Source organism: Patagioenas fasciata, chromosome 5 (assembly GCF_037038585.1).
Source record: "Patagioenas fasciata isolate bPatFas1 chromosome 5, bPatFas1.hap1, whole genome shotgun sequence".
In the NCBI taxonomy this organism is placed as follows: Eukaryota; Metazoa; Chordata; class Aves; order Columbiformes; family Columbidae; genus Patagioenas; species Patagioenas fasciata.
The window spans coordinates 35,656,143-35,675,065 of record NC_092524.1 but is presented as its reverse complement, the minus strand read 5'-3'; the positions used below and the strand labels follow the sequence as shown (position 1 = coordinate 35,675,065).

The 18,923-nt window shown below is 38.6% G+C and overlaps 1 protein-coding gene across 12 annotated transcripts in view; it reads left to right on the top strand.

Moving 5' to 3' along the window:
* The window catches only part of GPHN (gephyrin), a 293,554-nt gene that overhangs the window by 74,040 nt on the left and 200,591 nt on the right, over positions 1–18,923 (top strand). For all 12 annotated transcript variants that reach the window (XR_011739363.1, XR_011739362.1, XM_071809320.1 and 9 more), the window contains exon 2: positions 12,554–12,632. Coding sequence is in view for 10 of the 12 variants with exons in the window: in XM_071809320.1 (XP_071665421.1) it covers positions 12,554–12,632 (79 nt within the window). In the remaining 2 variants the exon portion in view is untranslated. The remainder of the gene's footprint in view (positions 1–12,553; positions 12,633–18,923) is intronic.

Here is an 18,923-nt window from a genome sequence, read left to right as displayed (position 1 = left end):
ACAAAAGAGAACGCCAAACTTTTCAATGGTATGTATCATTTACATCTATTTTTGTTGGCCATGTGTGATCCATGAAGATCACTAATGGTGCAGTAAATAATACTACTACTAATAGCCCTGTCATTCTCATTGCTCTCCTTCTCTTCATTGTTCATCAAGCAGGGAGAACTCAGAGCAAATAAAGAAAACCAGCACATGTGTGAACTGGAGTTTCAGAAGGGCCACAAGTACATGTTGTTCTTGATAGTGCTCTAAGAATGGCAAGAAATGAGCCCAGGCTGTGGATCATAACCTCATTAGCCTTCCTAATGAGGTGGTCACACACACACAGACGGAGCGTGTCGGAACCTGCAGCACCAAGTGCCACAGCAGCCAGAGCCAGTGACTCAGGCAGAATGGCTCTATGGTTGCTGGGAATACTGTCTCCAGGGGCTACATTGATGGGAACCTCCAGTATTCTGCGTCTGCTCAGTTTGTCTCGTTCCCAGGAGCGTTGCCTTGGCCGGGTGTGCAGGGCATGTTACAAATGTGGTGACTGCTGGGTTTCTTTTGAGCTGCAAGAAATTTGAACATTTGTTCATATGGGCTGTCATTCTCCTACAGATGCCAGAATGTCTTGGTGTGGTCCTGACAGCTGATTGATTGATTTAATTCATTGCCTGTGTAAGCAAACATACGAGAGATGACAGGCTGTTTGGGTTTTGAAGACTTCTCCCATTTCATTGCTTGCTGTGGGCTTGGAGTTAAATGTTGTTAAAGATGTGGAACTGGCCAAGAAAGGAAACTAATAGTTAAGAGTGAGCAGTCAAATATAAGCTTGAGAAGGTCATCTCCAGAGTATGTATTTTTTTCTGTTCAGGGGAAAAAAAAAAGGTTTTATTTATTCACACTACATAAACGGGGACCAGCAGTAAGATGACAATGTTTGTACATTGCACAATATTTTGTACAGTACAAAGGTGTTTAGAAATAGAAATGACTGTGAATCTCTGAAAAACAAGGTAAGGTAGGTAAATGAGCAACATGATTATGACAAAAGTCATGTTTAGGTAGCTAAATCAAACAGGAGAAATAATCTAGGCTACTAATTCTAATTTGATTGTGACTAATAAGGAATGCAGTTTTGAGCATGGCTAAAACACAGTAGCTCAAAAAGAAGACAGTACAGCTAGAAAGTTAGTGAACGTGTTTAAACACATGGAGGAACATCCACAGGCGGAAACATTGGAACCTCTTTGAGGGTTGTACAAGACTAGCACACGCTCCTTTTTACTGTGTCTTGCTTTGAACTGAGAACCTACAGGTAAAGCAGGCAGATTTTAAGCTAATAAAATACGTTTTATGCAATTCATTGTATTTTGACCCAGTAATCAGGACCTGAAATCAAGGACTGGCAATTGCAGCCTTGAATGTTGCAATTCAGTAAGTAAACATCAGCAAAGGTACAAAATTGTAAATCTTATTCCTGTTATAAGTTTTTAGCGTATTTTTAGTCTCCCTAATTTTCTGTATGTCAGGTTTGGTGCAGCATATGTTTCGAGTGTTATGTGAAGCATGACTTCTAGTACTCTGGAATAATTTGAGATTGTAATTTTAATAATTAGTTGAACGAGTGAGTGAGTGGGCGGTTAAGCTATGAAACACTTAGCTTTTAAACTGATTATCAGGTTTCTCACAGCTCACTGAGATAACTGTGTTCCAACTATTTAAAGGTTTTTCAGGATCCTCCCAGTTAGAAGAAATGAGAAGAGACATTGGTTCATGTTTTCAATGTTTATTCATAACCATTAGGAACAGATACATGGAAACAAATCGATAATGGGATGGACTAGTCAGTGTCGGTTCTAGGAACCAGTTCACTGAAAAATGGTCAGCTCCAGAGCTGTATAGAATAAGCATGATAATGTTAGAATAAACAAAAGATTGTGAAAAAGTTAAAAATTTTGCATTTTTCTTTGAGTTACAGATTGGGGTTAAGGAATATATCTTTGTTTCTTTTAGAGTTCTTTGTTTCGTAAAATACACGCTTCCTGGTGAGAGATCAGAGATCCTCCCCTCCCGTGGCACCTGTGTGCAGCTTGCACCACTGAGATCTTCACTGCTGCCACCAGTAGAGACAGAAGTGAACTAACTATGAACACTCTCCAAAATGTTTTTTAGAACCTGCACTTTCCTCTGTAGGGTTTGATATCAGCAGTTGTTCAGGGATTAATGTAGCTGGATCTCTGATCTGTTCCAGAATGGCAGCTCAGTGTTCTGGAAAGACCTGTGGTACATTGCCAGATCATCATGAAGAAATGCAGCTTCCCACTGCTTGTGGTAATTGTGGAGCCCTGAGAAGCCAACAAAAATCTGAAACAGTTTGACTAGATCAGCTCTGTGTGAATATGAAGCTCTTTGAAGAGCTTGAGGGTGCTTTAGGTACCTTTACGCCACTGCAAATCTGAGCTAATAAACTCTGCCATGGCTGAATTGGCATAGTGTAAAGTTAGGCTTGGTGTGTCTGTCTTGGTGTTGTCTGACCTAAGCTCAGGTAGTGGAATTAGAGCGTATGAAGTCAGTGATCGGCTTTTAATATTACTATATGTGCCTCAGTGCTAGTCTTGTTGTATTCAGCTGATGCTGGTGGTGCTCATGTGGGGTCTCTGCCTTTTGGTCTGCATTTAGCAGGGCTCATCAGTTCAAACTGAGCTCTTGCCAGTTGAATAAATCCATATGCAGTGCTGCATCCTGGGCAAGGAGGACCTGCCAGAAACAGTAGTTGCTTTTTAAACAAGCTGTAGGATTTTTCTTTATGCACTTTGTTTTTGACTGCTTCAGCTGTGGTTTTTGTTGTGGGTTTTTTTTTTTTTTTTTCCCTGTAGTTAGAGTTGAATATTTTTCCTCAAAGTGTTTCTATTTCAAAACAGCATGTTTTGTGTTGCCACTTGTTTTAAGGAGGCTTAACAGTACTAGCACAAGAGATATTTAAAGAAGATATATTTTGGACAAAGAGGAATTGTCCTATTTTTTAAGGTTCATTACAGGTGCTTTTGATAATACTGTTTTCTCACTTCGATAAAGAATTTTGCCATAAAGAATTCACCTTCAGGGAATTCAAGAATTCACCTGCAGTGAATTGAAATTCATAAACATATGGTTATAATTTACTTCATAGAAACTAGATTTGGGGAAAAGTATTTAATGTAAAATAGTTAAATACTGTTTAGATGGTAATGTATTTATACTAAATATACAACTATTTTAATTAAATTTTATTTTAACCTATATCCTTATTTTACATTACCAAATTATATTTACTTACTAAAGATTTAATCTTCTAATGATTCAAGATAATAGTTTAGAGATTCCTTTGCATGAATGGATATCCTTATACCGAGTAAGTAGATAGCTACGACTCAATGTTGATCTCAACATCTTCTTATTGGCTCTGTTACTGGAAAAAATAATGCCATTTATCACTCAATGTGGTGTTTGCAGAGCCTCAGTTCAGAGCTTTGCATATAGAACTGTGCTTGATAAAGTGTTATCGTATAATTGTTTACAGGAGACTCTTCTGTTCCAGGTGATTTGTTAGGCATGCAAACCAAAAGGAGCAGCTATACCAGACTGGGCCCATGTGCTAATTTTGCCTAGAAAATAAAGGAGGGAAGTTATTTTTCTTCAAGACATCTGGCTCTGTGCTCTGATCCTGGATCTCCGCCAGCTCCATGCCTTGTCTTTGTATTTCTCTTGCTCCTCCCTGTAATCTAAAATTCACACTCTCCTTCCTTGGAAGTCCTGCAGTGCATGGTTGTAGCTCTGTAGTCAGGGAGGGCATCTTCTCAAACCAGAGATACGACTGGGGGAATCCTCAAGCGTGGAGTTGTCATTTTCTGCTATGGGAGAGTTTTAGGTACTTTGGGTGCTGGACAGTGACCTGAATAACACTGAACAAAGGAGCTTTCCTTTTTTCCTGTGTCTTTACGATGTGTTTCTGAGGTGACTTCTTTTACCAGAATTGGCAGGCTGTGCAGAAAATACCTCATTACCTGATTTCTGGGGTCTGGGGCTGTATGAGCCACAAACAGAGAGCAGACAGGCTGCTGAGGCCCGTGGATTGCTCCTGGAGAACTATCAAAGTGCAGCTCTGTGTGCATTTAACTGTGCTGCAGTGCAAAGAGAGGTGTAGCTGCGTGCTGTCATGTGAAGTGGGGTTCTTAAATCCTGGGATTAATTAATCATGCACACCTGGGCTCACAGATCCACAGTAAAGTATTTGTGTTTTGGGGACGGAGGAAATGTGAGGTCAGTGGAGTTTTTTAGATAATAAATGCAGTTTTTACAGATAGAATGTGTTGTTAGGAAAATGGAGTGTAGTTCTTCTTGTGATGCTTGTGTTTATTCATCAAACTGCCAGATAGGCTGTGAAATGCATTGGTATCTAGCATAGGCATACTTTGTCAAACTTAAAAGTGCATCTAGCTGAGATTGATTGTAGACATGATCATTGTACATTGCAACCAAGAATCCATGTAAGATGTTAAACTGGGCCTATGTAAGATGCTGTGAATTATTTCAGAAGTTGTTAGTTAAGAAACTAAACATGTTGTTTTCCTGAACTAAATAAAATACAAGAAAACTGAGATTGGGATAGGAGTATTATTTTTTTAGAGTAATGGAAAAAACTCTGACATCCCCTAAAGAAATAAGCAAAGCTGAAAATCAAGACCAGCTTGTAAAGACCGCCTTTTAAAGGACTGGTTCTTGGCACCTGCCGTAAATAGAGCTATTCTAACCTGTGATAGAGCTAATAATTTCTGAGAAGTCTAAAAGGAAATATTAGTCTTCAAAATACTTAGCTTTTTGTTGTTGTTTTTAACTCTTCTCCTCTCTCAGATGTGCTTACCTTCTATACTCTTTCTTCCCATCCTAAAGTTTTTGATGGTTTTACAGTGAAAGGATGTGCAACAAAATGTTATTATTGGAAGTACTTGTTGGGGAAAAAACCAACCAACCAAAACAAACCAACCAATCACCAAAACAGCAAACTTGTTTATTTCCGATGAAACATAACCGGAGTCCAAAGGAAACATTCAAGCATTTTGTGTTCGTATCTTCAAGGAATTTGATTTTTTTATTTGGTACAAATAATTAGAAATATTTATAGTGCAACATAAAGATTTCAATGTTTTTATTGGCTTGATGTTATTCTTCTGAAGTTCACCTGATCACTGCAGTGATCATGCTGACAGTGTGATGGAGTCGAAATTCAAGCTTGTTAGAATATTAGATTAAAATCCAGTACAGAATTTGTAGCCTAGGGCCACACAAATATTATAAAATTTAGATGATAAATCATTTGAAAGAGGCATAACCCACTAGACTAATGGATACATGGAAAAAAATGGCTAATTTAATTGCTGTTAGAAAATGTGAGAAACCTCGAGGGGGTTTAGAAGTTCATAGTGTTCAGAGAAGCTCTAACATAAATTTTATAGCATTAGTAACTGTGGCACAAGGGGCCTCCTGTGCTCAAGAACAATTTCTGTGTCATTTCATCTATTCTTAAATCTGTCGAACCAGCCTGTGCACTTTCCTTGCCTTCACTGTTCCTACAAAAAGATTATTTGTGAGGTTTCACCCCTCTAGCTCTTGGAAAATTTGGTCTCTATTTCTTAGGATTTTCTCAGTTATTTTTCTTGTGTAACATTACTCTTTATCTCTTCTTCCTCTCTTTTGCTGGAGTATTTATATAGACACACCAGCAGCAACTATCTAATGCTTTCTTTTTGCTAAGCTAATCAAGAAAGCTCTTTTCACCTCTTCAGAGATGTCTTACTTTATCATTGCAATAGCCCTCCTTTGCATCTGGCTTACAGGTGGCATTACTGTGTCCCTGTGTTTTCTGGGGAAAAAAAAAAACATAAATTCCTGTGTCTAACTTGTATTTCTGGTGTATGATCACCCTGCTTTTTCACTAGGTCACCTGAACCTTTCTCTTCTTCTGTCTTTCCAGTGGATTACTTCTTTTTAATAGTAGTACTTCCTTGTCAGTCTTTGAGGATACCATTCTGGCACTTTGTAGCACTTCATCTAAAGGGAAGGGGAGAGAAGACTTGTTCTGCTCTGAGGTCTTGTAGAGTAAGAAATTGCTATGGGACATTCTTAAAGGTGAATATTGAATTTTGTTATCCTGAAAAAACATAGTTATAATTTCCCTATAGTTTAGTATGACAAGAGCTGTGGGAAAATCAAAGCAAATGACAGAAACATTTATCAGGTGTGAGGGGCAGATGTGTACAGGGAGCGAAACTAATGACTTCAGGCCTGTCTTTAAAATCTACAGAGTTGCAGTTGACAGGTTGTCTGCTGTGTCAACCTTTACCCCAGCAGAGAAAACAGGGACAAATACATTGCACTGGTGGTTACTGACGCGACAGAGAAAGTGCAAAAACGTCCTTGCTTTGTGGGTGAGAAAGAGGCTGCTTGTGGGATCTTGGTGAATTGGGATAAAAAAAATGTGTTCTTGTTGTCTGCTGAGAATTTATACCTGGGAGTGAATTATAATACATGAATTGAAATTACAGCTGCTCTTGATACTATGACTAGTTCCGAATGTCCAGTGAAAATAAATCTGATTAAGTTGAAGTTACTGATTTCCTCTTTTACTTCCAACACGTTACTCTCAACAGTGTGCTTACTTTGATCTGCAGACTTCATTCAATAGCTTGTCGAAACAGTCTTTGTCTTTGCTTTCCTATCAGATTTTCACATTAATTCTCACAATAAAAATTCCTGTCAGTGGAGGCATTGTGTAACTTGTTCCAAACTGTTGCACCTTGGCCTCTATTTCAAAGGTAAAAGGGATATGAGCTCACTGAAGTGATCAGAACCTTCTCAGCTGCTTTTACTTTTATGGAACTGTTCATGATGTGTTCTTTGGCACTAGAAATTAAGTAGGTAAATGGAAAGGATACAACACTGACTTAAAAAGGTCATGCTTATTCTTAGAATGCAATTCTTTGTTCTTGTGGGGTAAAAAAATCATTTGCATGTGGACTTAAATGGAAAGTATTAACCATCTTTGATACCTCTACATCTTAATTTCACCAGCACGTTTCGAACTTGTTAGTCTTTTCACTAATTTAATGAGTTTTACACATAAAAATGAAAAAATACAATCCATATAAAAGAGAGACTCCTTTCTTCATTAAGTTATTTTAGCTTTTTAAATACTCCATTTAAATAAAATGTTGTGCTACCTTTTGTTGCATAGCTCTCGGGTCAGAATATGTGAACCTGTGGAGGGGGTGGTATGTCTTCTGTCGCCTCACCTTGCTCGCACCTAAGGAAATCTTGTGCGTGCTGCTTGTGTGTGTGCTGTAAATACTGCTGTGCTTTAACTCAGTTTTTAGAGTTGTTTTCACTGTGACAACACAACCTATTAGTAACTGTGTTAAAGGTGATGCAAGTACTGTCATGGTTAAACAATTGTGGGTTAAAACTGAAAGTGTTGCTGTTTTATAATTTCATCTTTTATATCCCTTTTTTAGCAGAAGGAAGTTTAAAATAGAAATGAAAAGGGAAGGAAACTTGAAAATTTGATGTACATCAATGCCTTGCAATTTTGAGAATGGTTGTTAGATTTTTCTGCCTAGGGAGAACAAGGCTTACATCATCACAAGACAGATAATGTCATCCTTCAGTCTTACAGTTGGTCTTTCAGATCCCCCATTTTAAACCAGCTTAACCCACATATGAAAAAATAGTGATGACAGGATAATGGAAAAGTAACTGTAATGTAACAGAGAAGTTTTAAGGATATTGCTATCTATAAATTAAGTGAAAATTAGCAGCCAAAGAGGAGACTCAGATTATTACCCCCACAGAAGAGAGAGCAGATTGGCATTGATTGGTGCTTTCCCATGCATGGCTTTGTATTAGATGTAGCTCCCTTCCTTGTCTGGGTATCGAAGGGAATCTGGACTTGTGACAGTGAGTGGCATTTTGGGAACAAAGTCACAAGTTCTTAGGAAACCAGCCTGCATTATTTCTACTAGTCACAGACAACATATTTTCTCAGCAGTTAAAAACATTTGCAATTTGCCTGCAGACTAGTAGTTCCTTTTGTGTAAATATGTCAGAGTCATCTGTGTGCAGATATGCAAATAGTGTAAGTGCTTTTCTTAGAATTAATTTGCTGTGTTCTGTAGTAGATCTGGTGAAGGTGCTACAAGATTTCTGTAATATGCCATCTGTTTTGTTTTTTTCTGGTTGACATGCAGTCACTTGAAAAATATGGCAATAGTGGAGAAAAGAGGCAGGTTATTTATCTCTGATGTTACTGTTCATGGAACAGGCAAAATACCTTAAAACCATTTTAATAGTAAGAGAATCCATCGTGAAGATTCTGGTACTATCCCATTCCTTTGCCTTCTTTAAAATATGCCTATAGGACAGGAATTCTGTGAGATGTTTTGAGGTCTGAAAAAAAATTTGCTACCTTCTTATGTCCTAAAACCTAAGCTTCCTTAGCAATGTTTGTTATGTCTTGAAGTCAGCAATATATACAATTGATTGTGTTTTTTCTAAGGCGCATGATATGAAAATGACCGTTAACAGGTATAAAATCGAAAGTGCTTTGATCTAAAGAAGTCTTTTGTTTACTGGGAATACACTGGGTAGGAAAAAAGATTGACAGTTTTAAAGGGCTATATTGTTCTCAAATTGCACCGTATTAAAAAAAAATAAGGGTAGAGTTCACAACAGACTATATTCTGCCTCCACTTGAAGAAATTATTAGTTTACCTTCAGAGATGAAAAATCTTTACTTCTCATTTTGGAAATCAACAAGCTAATAATCTGTTTTCCTTCACTATGGCTTCATTTAAGACTCTGTTAAAGCAAGCAAACAAAAAAAAAAATCATATGTACAGATTTAGAAGTTCATAAATGCCAAGTGGGAAGACTTCACAACTGTTGTAAACTGGATGTTTGCACATTAGAGTGTGAATGCTGATTTTAACCTTTTCAGATGCATAATTGACAGGTGAGAACAATATTCCTTTATTGGCTTCCCATCTCTCTTACTTTCTAGGCATAAGACTAGACAGGGGTCAAAAGACAACATCAGGAACTGAAAGTAGGACAAATGTTGGAAGAACTGGAGCTATTGCTAAAACCTTTTCACTTTTGATGCATGTAACAGTAGGAGTGGGTTCAGTCTGTGCCCATATTTGTGCCAGTATTTAATTTCTTAAAAAAACATTTCTGGTACCGTATGGGCTGTCATTATATGTACAATACTGCATGGAGCAAATGTGTTTTAGGGAGCTTTTTTTGTTGCGATTCTTCATCCCTATAAGGAAGTATATGTGAGGGTGTAATATAGATCAGAGACTCAGCCACTTGGTGTGTATGTAGAGGGGAACAGCTAACAGTTCTGTCTCTCCATAAACCACACAGCCAACACTGCTTAAGATACCAGCTTTTATAAACTTAAGGGGGGGTGAAAAAAAATTTTGAAGCAAGACAATAAAAACCCTGCGTGGGGGAGTGTGTTCATATAGATGACCTATGCAAAAGTCTCCCTTGTTTGTGCTTTAAAGGCAAGAAGTTTGGCACGGCCTTTGCATCACAGCCACGAATTGTACTACATACTCAATTTTACTTCTGTCTTTTCTTCCCTCAAGCTTTAAAGTACCATTGATTATCCTGACATTTCTGCCATACCATCAAACATAGTTTCACTCTATGTCCTGTTTAAAATAAATAGCTCACATTTCAATCAGAATATAACATTTTTAAAAATACATGCAGTGTTGATTTATGGCTTTTTAAGCTGTGAGGAATGTAAGTACCTACTCTGCTTCCTTGCTTCCACCCCATGTTTGCTGCTCAATATTTGTTTTCTTTCCTGGGCTGGAGTGTCCAAGGCTGTGCCTGTGTGCGGGTCAGTGCACTGTGCCGAAGCTTTCTCATAAGACGTCTTATTCTTGAATTATTTCCTCTCACTGGAAGCTCTCCTGTTGCTATCAATGCTAGTAATTTAATTGGCAATTAAATGTTAGTTTTCAGAAATATTATTTTGGTGAATATTAACTAAATTGTTGGAATTCTTGGTTATTAAAACTGTTCGAAATTTTTTGCATTTATCTGAGGCACCTGTGTTGCTTGATTTGGGTTAGAACAGTAACCTAAGAAGAGGCTTACTTGCAAACCTGCAGCTTCCCAGTGTTCTGACTCTCCTACAGTTAAAAAAAACCACGGTGAGATGAGGATGATACCTTTTTCAAAGTTTGTAGATATTTGACTGATATTGAGGTACTCCTTTTAGCAAAAGCTTATGTTTCCCAGCTCTGTTAACGGGAGGGAAGGTTTCCAGTTTTCAACTTCGTCAAAAGGGTATTGTAATATTAGTTATGTTGAGACAAGTAAGACAAAGGCAGTCTCTGGCAAATTTAGGCTTTCATTTAAAACATTTATTTCAAACACATTTATATTAATAAATTAATGAGTTAAACAGGCAAATAATGGCCAGTTATACTGAAAATAATTTTATATTGTCATTTTTCATTTCCCCTTTTAAAAAGTTTTAGAGCAGTCACAATAGTTCTGTCAAGTATAATGTTGATTACTTTTGATGAGGAGCTTGGAGAAGAAAATAGAAAAAATACAGCTGATGAAGATCAAATATTTAATACTGAAGAGGTGTTTGATTTGTCAGTAGTGAAAAACATTATCAACCATGATTTTTATTCATGATGTGTAATGTTGGCATAGGAGTTACATTGATACTTCACTAGTGTAGAATTTATGAGAAGACAGTAGGTAAAATGTTCTGTTTGCTGTTTTGTTGTCAAACTTGACAAGAGGCAAATAAAAACTATCAAATATCAACTTAGCTGGGATTTTTTTTCTCCCGTAAGATCTAGAGAGTAGGTTGTTTGTGAGTCTGCTGATCCTGGAATTGCTCCTTTAGCTTGGGAGTTAGAGACTTTGTAAATCCAAGGGTCTTGTGTTCAGTGCAAAAGATGTGTGTGTGGAAATGAAGCATTTCTGAAGGCCCGGGGTGCTCAGGGTGAGCTGCCCCTGGCGAGGTAGGTAGCTTTTGTGAACTCAGTGTTGTTAAATTTCAGTTTAGTACCAAAATGATGATTAATTGCATTGCGAGGAACAAGCCTGGAGTTCTGGACTTCGTTAGCACAAGTAGCTCCTGTCTAAACTGAAGATCCATGGCAAGTCCCTCAAAGAGCAGAGGCTTCGTGTGACACAGCGCCTGGCTTGCAGGGACCTGTGAGGAACAACTGTGAGCAAGTGTTTTCAGAGACAGCAAATAAGAGAAGCTGAGGATGTTTGATTGGTTTTTGCAGTGTGAGGTGCAAAGTGGGCAAATGTCTTAAAGCTTGACACTGTTGGCTGCCAGGCTTGGTGTGAGACCCGAGGCCTGTGCCTATTCTGTCAGCTGCCCCGGCCCCTTCTTCTGGGGCTGCATTTTCCGGTACTTGTCGTTCCCAGCTGACTAACAGGCTGTGTACTCATGAGATGCATTGGCAACGAGGGGTTCTAGTAAAAATGTTTTGCAGTTTTGTGGTGTGTTAGGTAGGTCTGTCACAGTGTGTATTGTAATCTGTGAAAATAACATATTTGGAGAATGATTTGCATGGTGATGCCCTTCAGTACTTATAGATGTAAATTAAAGAGTGTCTGGCATTTAGAGAGAAGTTTGCTGTAGTCAGAAATAATAACTCTAACTCTCTAACTCCTTTGAAATGATGCTTTTTTTTAAAAAAAAAAAACAAACCAACATTTGTGCCACTACTTTTTTTCCACCTCTTGAATTGACTGTGGTGGTGTTTAAGAGCAGTGAGCCCACTTGTGGGACTGGGGTACATGTGCTGAGAAAATTAGCCAAGATAATGGATTTGGAGTTTCAGGTTGAAATTGTGCTTTTTTTTTTTTTTTTTAATGTAGTGAAGAAAACAAAAGCACACTAATACTCTTCTAAACTTCTGTGAAGTTTACTGTGTTGTAATTTCAATTATTACAGTAACTAGCTGCTTTACGTACACTTCATAAGGTCTTTTGAAAAAACTTTTGCTCTTGTTCGTTTTGACCGTTGCTCATGTTAAACACCTTTGCTAACCCACGACCAACCCTGAACTTAAATACATAGCAACTCTCACTGTTTCTGGTTAGGTACAGAATACTGACTGACGCATGACTAAAGATTCTGCTGTTAAGTGCATGGAGATATCTGTGTGTACCTGTGCATACAGTGTTTGTGTTTCAGGTTTCTTCCTGCAGCCATGGGGGGAGAGGTAATAAGGACACCAGCTGAAGCTGGTTGTTTCCACATAATGTGTGGTACAGCATTTAGCACTTTCCATTGAGTTGATGTATCTTTAAATGAGGTGAAACCTCACTGAAAATCAGACTTTATATATGAAAGTTCAAATTTACCTAATATGAAAAGCGTTTCTTGTTAATCACAAGAACTGCATTCTGTTCTTAAATTTCCACCTCTTTTGTTTCTCTGTTTTTGTTTTAATTTTATTTCTATTTTTTTTAGTGAGTGACAGTTGCTTCAGGAACCTTGCCGAGGATCGTAGTGGGATAAACCTTAAAGATCTGGTCCAAGACCCTTCTTTGTGAGTATTTGGCTCTTATTGCTAAGCAAAGAAAAGCTTCTTCATGATATCTTTTGAATAGTTTTGTAATTATATAAAGAAGTAGTGTGATGAAGTACACTTAGTGCCTTAGTGGTAATATGCTTGCTGTGTTTCGGTCTCTAATGCAGACAAATATTATTAAAACCACGTTGGTTTTGACCTACTTCTGCCCATGAACTGACATCCAGTGAGCACATACGGTAAAGGATACAAGAGGGTTACATCAGAGGTAACAGCTTGTGCATGCTGGTATTTCTGTGGAGGAGTTGTGCGCACAATGTCACCCCTCTTTGTTTAAGGTGGAACTGCATATAAATTAGGAGATTACTGGGTAATTCTGTTATTGTCAGTTACCTTAACATGTAGAATCTTCTTCCTTGTATCTGATTTCGTACAGCTGATATTTATTACTTCTGCTACTGCCTGTTTTAATTCAAGTATATGAGCAGGTGATCTAATGGTTACCTCATGGAAAGACCTAGTGGTCTTCAGCTCAGTGTTTTATTTTCCTTTAACATGAAATTCAACCTCATGAGCTCTGAACCAGACTTGAAACTGTATCAAACCTCTTTTTTCTTTTCATAGTACTATCTGGAAATGTTCTTGCTAGTCTGCACAAGTGTACCACTTGTTATGAAGGAAGGGAAACAGGGCAGAAATTCCCATTTTTTTTAACACAAATGATAGTGCATTCCACAGTGGATCATAACATCATGAACCTTTACACTGGCAGAGCCCATTTTTCAGTATTGGTTATGAAGTAGTGGAAAATAAGGTATATTTGACATCTGATTTTAGTTACAGGGGATTTTTAGTAGTGAAGTAGATGCAGAATTTATTGTCATGTTGCTAAGAGTTAATGACATATGTGAATATATACATGCATTCTTGGGAAATTTTTACCTAATGTATGCAATATTTGATAATTTATACTATTGAAATGATAGAGGTACAGGGAGCAAGTATAATTGTTGGTTGAGATTCACAGAATGAATGCAATAGGTAGATTTTTAATAATTACTATCCAAGTGTTGAAGTCAAGGCTATTTCAAAGGTCTTAATTTTCAACCAAAATTTGCCTTTTGAGTGGTTTTATGTGGGTGGTTTTTTTTGTGTGGGATTTTTTTGTTTGTTTGTTTGTTTGTTTTTGAAGAGGTGTTTGTTTTGTTTAGGGGTTTTCTAATTTTTTTTTTTTTCTTTAGAATTGTGGGGGGTCTTGAGCTGCAGATATGCTTATGTGTGCTACATAGAGTTTTGGTTTGCACTTCTGGAGTTTACTTTCAGAAAGGATTAATGGTCTTTGTTTTAGAATGATAATTTTCTTTCTGTTCACCAAAAGTGATGAAATCTTCTAGTTTCCTTCCCTGACCATAGCTTACATGAAGAAGATTGTAATAACTTACTTTAGTGTGCGAAAAATAAGTTTAAAAAAAGGATTTCTATTGCTTATAGCACAAGCAGCATAAATGACTGCAATGTAACCATTTTTTTATCACTTTGAAAGATTGAATAGTCTCAGAGCATCTGTTAGGTCTCAAGGACTGTTCATGACACTTCTATTGTATGACAGATTATAGTGCCAGACAAGTTGTCTTCTTCCTGCTTAGTGATAGGAGAGTGTGGACTCTGTTTTGTCTCTCCAGATTCATAATCGTGCAGTTTTACAGCTGAGTGCCTATTAAGAGTTCTTGCAAAATGTGTAGTAGTATGAGTGAATCTCCAAAATGAATAAATGGTCCAAGGCAATATTGTTCAGCCCAGCCTTTTGTAAGTGACTCTAAGGTCCCATGGTGTTTGAATTCTTTATTATTCAAAGAGAAATGCAAAAGACAGCATGGGGCCAAAGCATGAAAGTGCCAGCCAAAGAGATGTTTTCACCTTTTTTGAAATAAGAATAAAGTTTACTTAAAATCTTTAGAGTATTTGGCAAAGATTTCAGCTATGATACCTACAATAGTGAAATAACATTTGGTTCATCCTCTTACCAGTTTAATATTTATGGTTTAGGATTTCATTGGTGCTCATTTGCTCTGACTGTAGACAACTGCCTCTTTTCTTTTTAATCTAGTATCAGATACTAACATCAGATTTACATTAAAAATTCAGGTGCTTTCTCTGCTAATGACTCTGTCACTGTAAAGGTTTACAGGGCATCTGTAATGTGTGACACTAATAAAATAGGTTAACAAAGAGTGTAAGAGATTGTAGGCTCATTAACATATAAATAGATAATCAGTGTATACTTCTAATGGGAATTCGCATTACTAGTACATGATGGGTTAGCAGCAGAGGTAGAAATACAGCGTAATATGCCAAAAGGATAGTATAAAAAAGAGTTTAAGTGGTTTTAGATTAGGATGGTTTGATTCATCATGTAAAATACATTTTGAATAGAGTTCCTTTCTTATGAGACTTGGCTACTTTGTATAGTTTTCTAAGCTATGTTGGCATCACCCCTGTTGTTTGGCACACTTAGCTCCATCGCAGACAACTTCTCCAACTGTTCTCCAACAGGTCCATGTCTTTCCTGTGCTGAGGGCTCTAGAGCTGGACACAGGACTCCAGGTGGGGTCTCACCAGAGCAGAGGGGCAGAATCACCTCCCGCAACTCGCTGGCCACGCTCCTTTTGATGCAGCCCAGGGTACATTTGGCCTTCTGGGCTGCAAGCGCACATTGCTGGGTCATGTCCAATCTTTCATCCACCAGTGCCCGCAAGTCCTTCTTGGCAGAGCTGCTCTCAATCCCTTCAGCCCCCAACCTGTATTGGTACTGGGGGTTAACCTGACTCAGGTGCAGGACCGTGTAGTTGGCCTGGTTGCACCTCATGACTGCTTCTCAAGCTTGTCCAGGTCCCTCTGGATGGCATCTTGTCCCTCAGGCATGTCAACCACACCACTCAGCTTGGTGTCATCTGCAAACTTGCAGAGGGTGCGCTTGATCCCACTTGTCTATGTCATTGATAGAGGAAGTATTGTAGTTCAATCTTCAGAGGTTTTGCTTACCATTTGAGAATCAGTAGCATATTCTGTCTTGCTGAAGGTACAGATCCCACATTATGATGATAGCAGTTCTCTTCCTGCCCTCCTTGTGCAGCCTTTCTAGTTTTTCAGTGTCTGTTACAATATATGAATGTCATGCCTGTTTCTTCTATTTAACTGCCAGTCTCAGTAATACAGCATAGAGAGGAAACCTATCTTCTGTAATCCTGTCTGCTGTTATGTTGTTTTGCAGCAGCATTCTATTGGGAATTCATGCTCAGTTGTTTGTCTGTTACTTGACTGTATTAGCATGTTTTCCCTAATAGGCTTGGCTCACAAAAATAGTTTCCTTACCTCTCTTGTCTCTGTTAGTGAGCTTATCTTTAAGCGTGAAGTGATTTCATCAGGTGAAAGGATGGTGGTAGTCCAGAATACTCTGTTAGGCAGAGGAGCAATACTGAGGCGGAATGGAAGTGCAACTTATTTTAAGTTTGGCATCTAATGAAAAGGTGTACTTGGGAAATCTGACACCTACCTAAAGTAATTGATGATGATGATTCTTATCTAATAAGCATTCTTAAAGTTGATTTAAATAGAATTTGCCTCATGCTATCGTGATGGTTTCTGATCGGTCTAGGAGGATGAGTGAGACAAGCTTTAATCTGCATCAGTTGCAAGCAGAGTTTACATATGCCTGGAAATATTGTATTTACCTTCCCTTTGAGATAGTGAGAATATGCTCCCCTTAAGTATCCAAGGTTGTTTCTTGGGCCAGTTTCCCCCCTTGGCTTCTCTATAGTCCAACCTTACTTCATCAGATGTATCACAGATAGTTTTTACCTCCAGTCATATGAACCAGTCTCTAAATGTTTTCTACAGACATTTTGTGAGGGGTTCTCTGTTTAGACATACTGGTTATCTGAGGGAAATCTACTTTTCAGCTTTTTTAAAGACCTTCTCTATTACTTGTGTTTCAAGAAAATAATTTTCTCGACATACAAGATTCCTTGTCAGTTTGTAGCAAAAATTGCTAATATTCCATGTATTTTTCTTTGGCTGTTTAGGCTTAATGACTCTTAAATCTATAGGAACAACTTCATCTGTCTGAAGTAAAACCTTAGCAGCAGTCTGTAGCAGAGCAGAACATAAGAAAATGTCTGTCTTAAGCACTTAGTAAATTTCAGCTCTCATAATTTGTTTCTTGGCCCAAAGAAGTTTCCTGTAACCTCTTTAAAGACCAAAGTGTTGAAGCAGCTCCCGATTCTCCAGTCGCCGGAGTGAACTGGGACCAGTATAACCAATTTAGCCCCCCCCCCCCCCACCCTGGGGAGGGTGACATGGGAGTCACCAATTTGTCCCCCCCTTCCCCGTCACCATGGTATGAATAAAAGTGGTTGTGATGTGTGTGTCTACCCTAAAAAATTTTTTTGGGGGGAATGACCTATTAGTGAGCAATATAGGGGAAAGGGACCTGGGCGTCCTGGTGGACAGCAGGATGACCATGAGCCAGCACTGTGCCCTTGTGGCCAAGAAGGCCAGTGGCATCCTGGGCTGTATGAGAAGTGGGGTGGTTAGTAGGTCGAGAGAGGTTCTCCTTCCCCTCTACTCTCCCCTGGTGAGACCACACCTGGAATATTGTGTCCAGTTCTGGGCCCCTCAGTTCAAGAAGGACAGGGAACTGCTGGAGAGAGTCCAGTGCAGAGCAACAAAGATGATGGAGTGGAGCATCTGCCTTATGAGGAAAGGCTGAGGGAGCTGGGGCTCTTTAGCTTGGAGAAGAGGAGACTGAGGGGTGACTTCATTAATGTTTATCAATGTGTAAAGGGTGAGTGTCATGAGGATGGAGCCAGGCTCTTCTCAGTGACAGCCAATGATAGGACAAGGGGTAATGGGTTCAAATTGGAACACAAGAGGTTCCGCTTTAATTTGAGAAGAAACTTCTTCACAGTGAGGGTGACAGAACACTGGAACAGGCTGCCCAGGGAGGTTGTGGAGTCTCCTACTCTGGAGACATTCAAACCCTCCTGGACACATTCCTGTGTAACTTCTTCTAGGTGCTTCTGCTCCAGTGGGGGGATTGGACTAGATGATCTTTTGAGGTCCCTTCCAGTCCCTAACATTCTGTGATTCTGTGTAAAGCTCTTTGTCAGCATTGTCTACCAGTAGTAGTTACATTCAGTACTAGTCTTCTCTCATCCTACAGTTTTCAGATTCTTAGAAGGGATTTTCTTCCTTTTGCTCCTGCAATGCCCTTGTGGTAGCCTGCGATTAACAATTGTATGAGCTGATCAAGTAACTGGAAAAGTTGGTCTGAAAGTGGAGGCTGTGCAGCCCCAGTGCTGTGTCTGGGCTGAGAAGTGATGCTGAGGGGAAAGGGTTGTTTGCTTGCGTGGCAGCTGCGGTTTGGCTGCTCCATCTGTCTTTTCCATTCTGGTACTAGTTTGAGTTAGTTCTAGTACTCTACAGTGCGGGGCTGCAGTGCTTGAAGCCTGTTAGGCAGGAACCTCCATCTAATAGTGTTCAGGGAACTTCTGTACTTATGGGATCTAAAACTGGGGATCTTCCTTGTTATTAGGAAGTTTTGAATTTAATGCATTTGAACTGCACTCTTTTGTGGAGAGGTATAAAGAAATGTACAAATGTTTGTTTTCCCTAGCTGTTCTGGAAATAAGAGTTAAAAGAGGATATATGATGTTTGTTGGAACAAGAAGCATCCTCAATGGTTGTAGAGATTTACTAGATCATTTTCAGGGTTAAACTTTGTTATTTTTACTAGCTGTACTTAAACTTCCATGTATAAGTGAAAATGCTAGAAAATGTTTCTTAAAAGCCTCTAAAGAAAAGCTATATCCTTTTCCTCTGTTTTACTATGTTTACTATCTGATGTCTGGAAAGAAATATGAAGGACACATGTTGGGAAATTGTGATCAAGTTTCAATCTAGGCAGTTTCACAAAACTGATTAGAAGTTGGTTTTATGTATGTTTTAAACATTGATTTTAAAAGTATCCACTCTGGTTGTCCCTTAGAATCCATGCCAATTTATTTATTTTTCCATTTGCAATTTTTAAATCCCTTTATCTGAATACCTTGCAGTCTTCAATAGTACAAGAGCAAGCATTAATACAAAGAAGTAATTGACACTTCTCACCAGCAGGCAGATGTTTAGCCAGTTCCTGGGAAGCTAGGCTTCAGCACACAGAAGCTCAGGAAGACAAATGCCACAACCATTGATGTTACTTCCTTTTCTCCTTTTCCTAAGCTTCTGCTGCTTAGCACAACATTCTGGTAG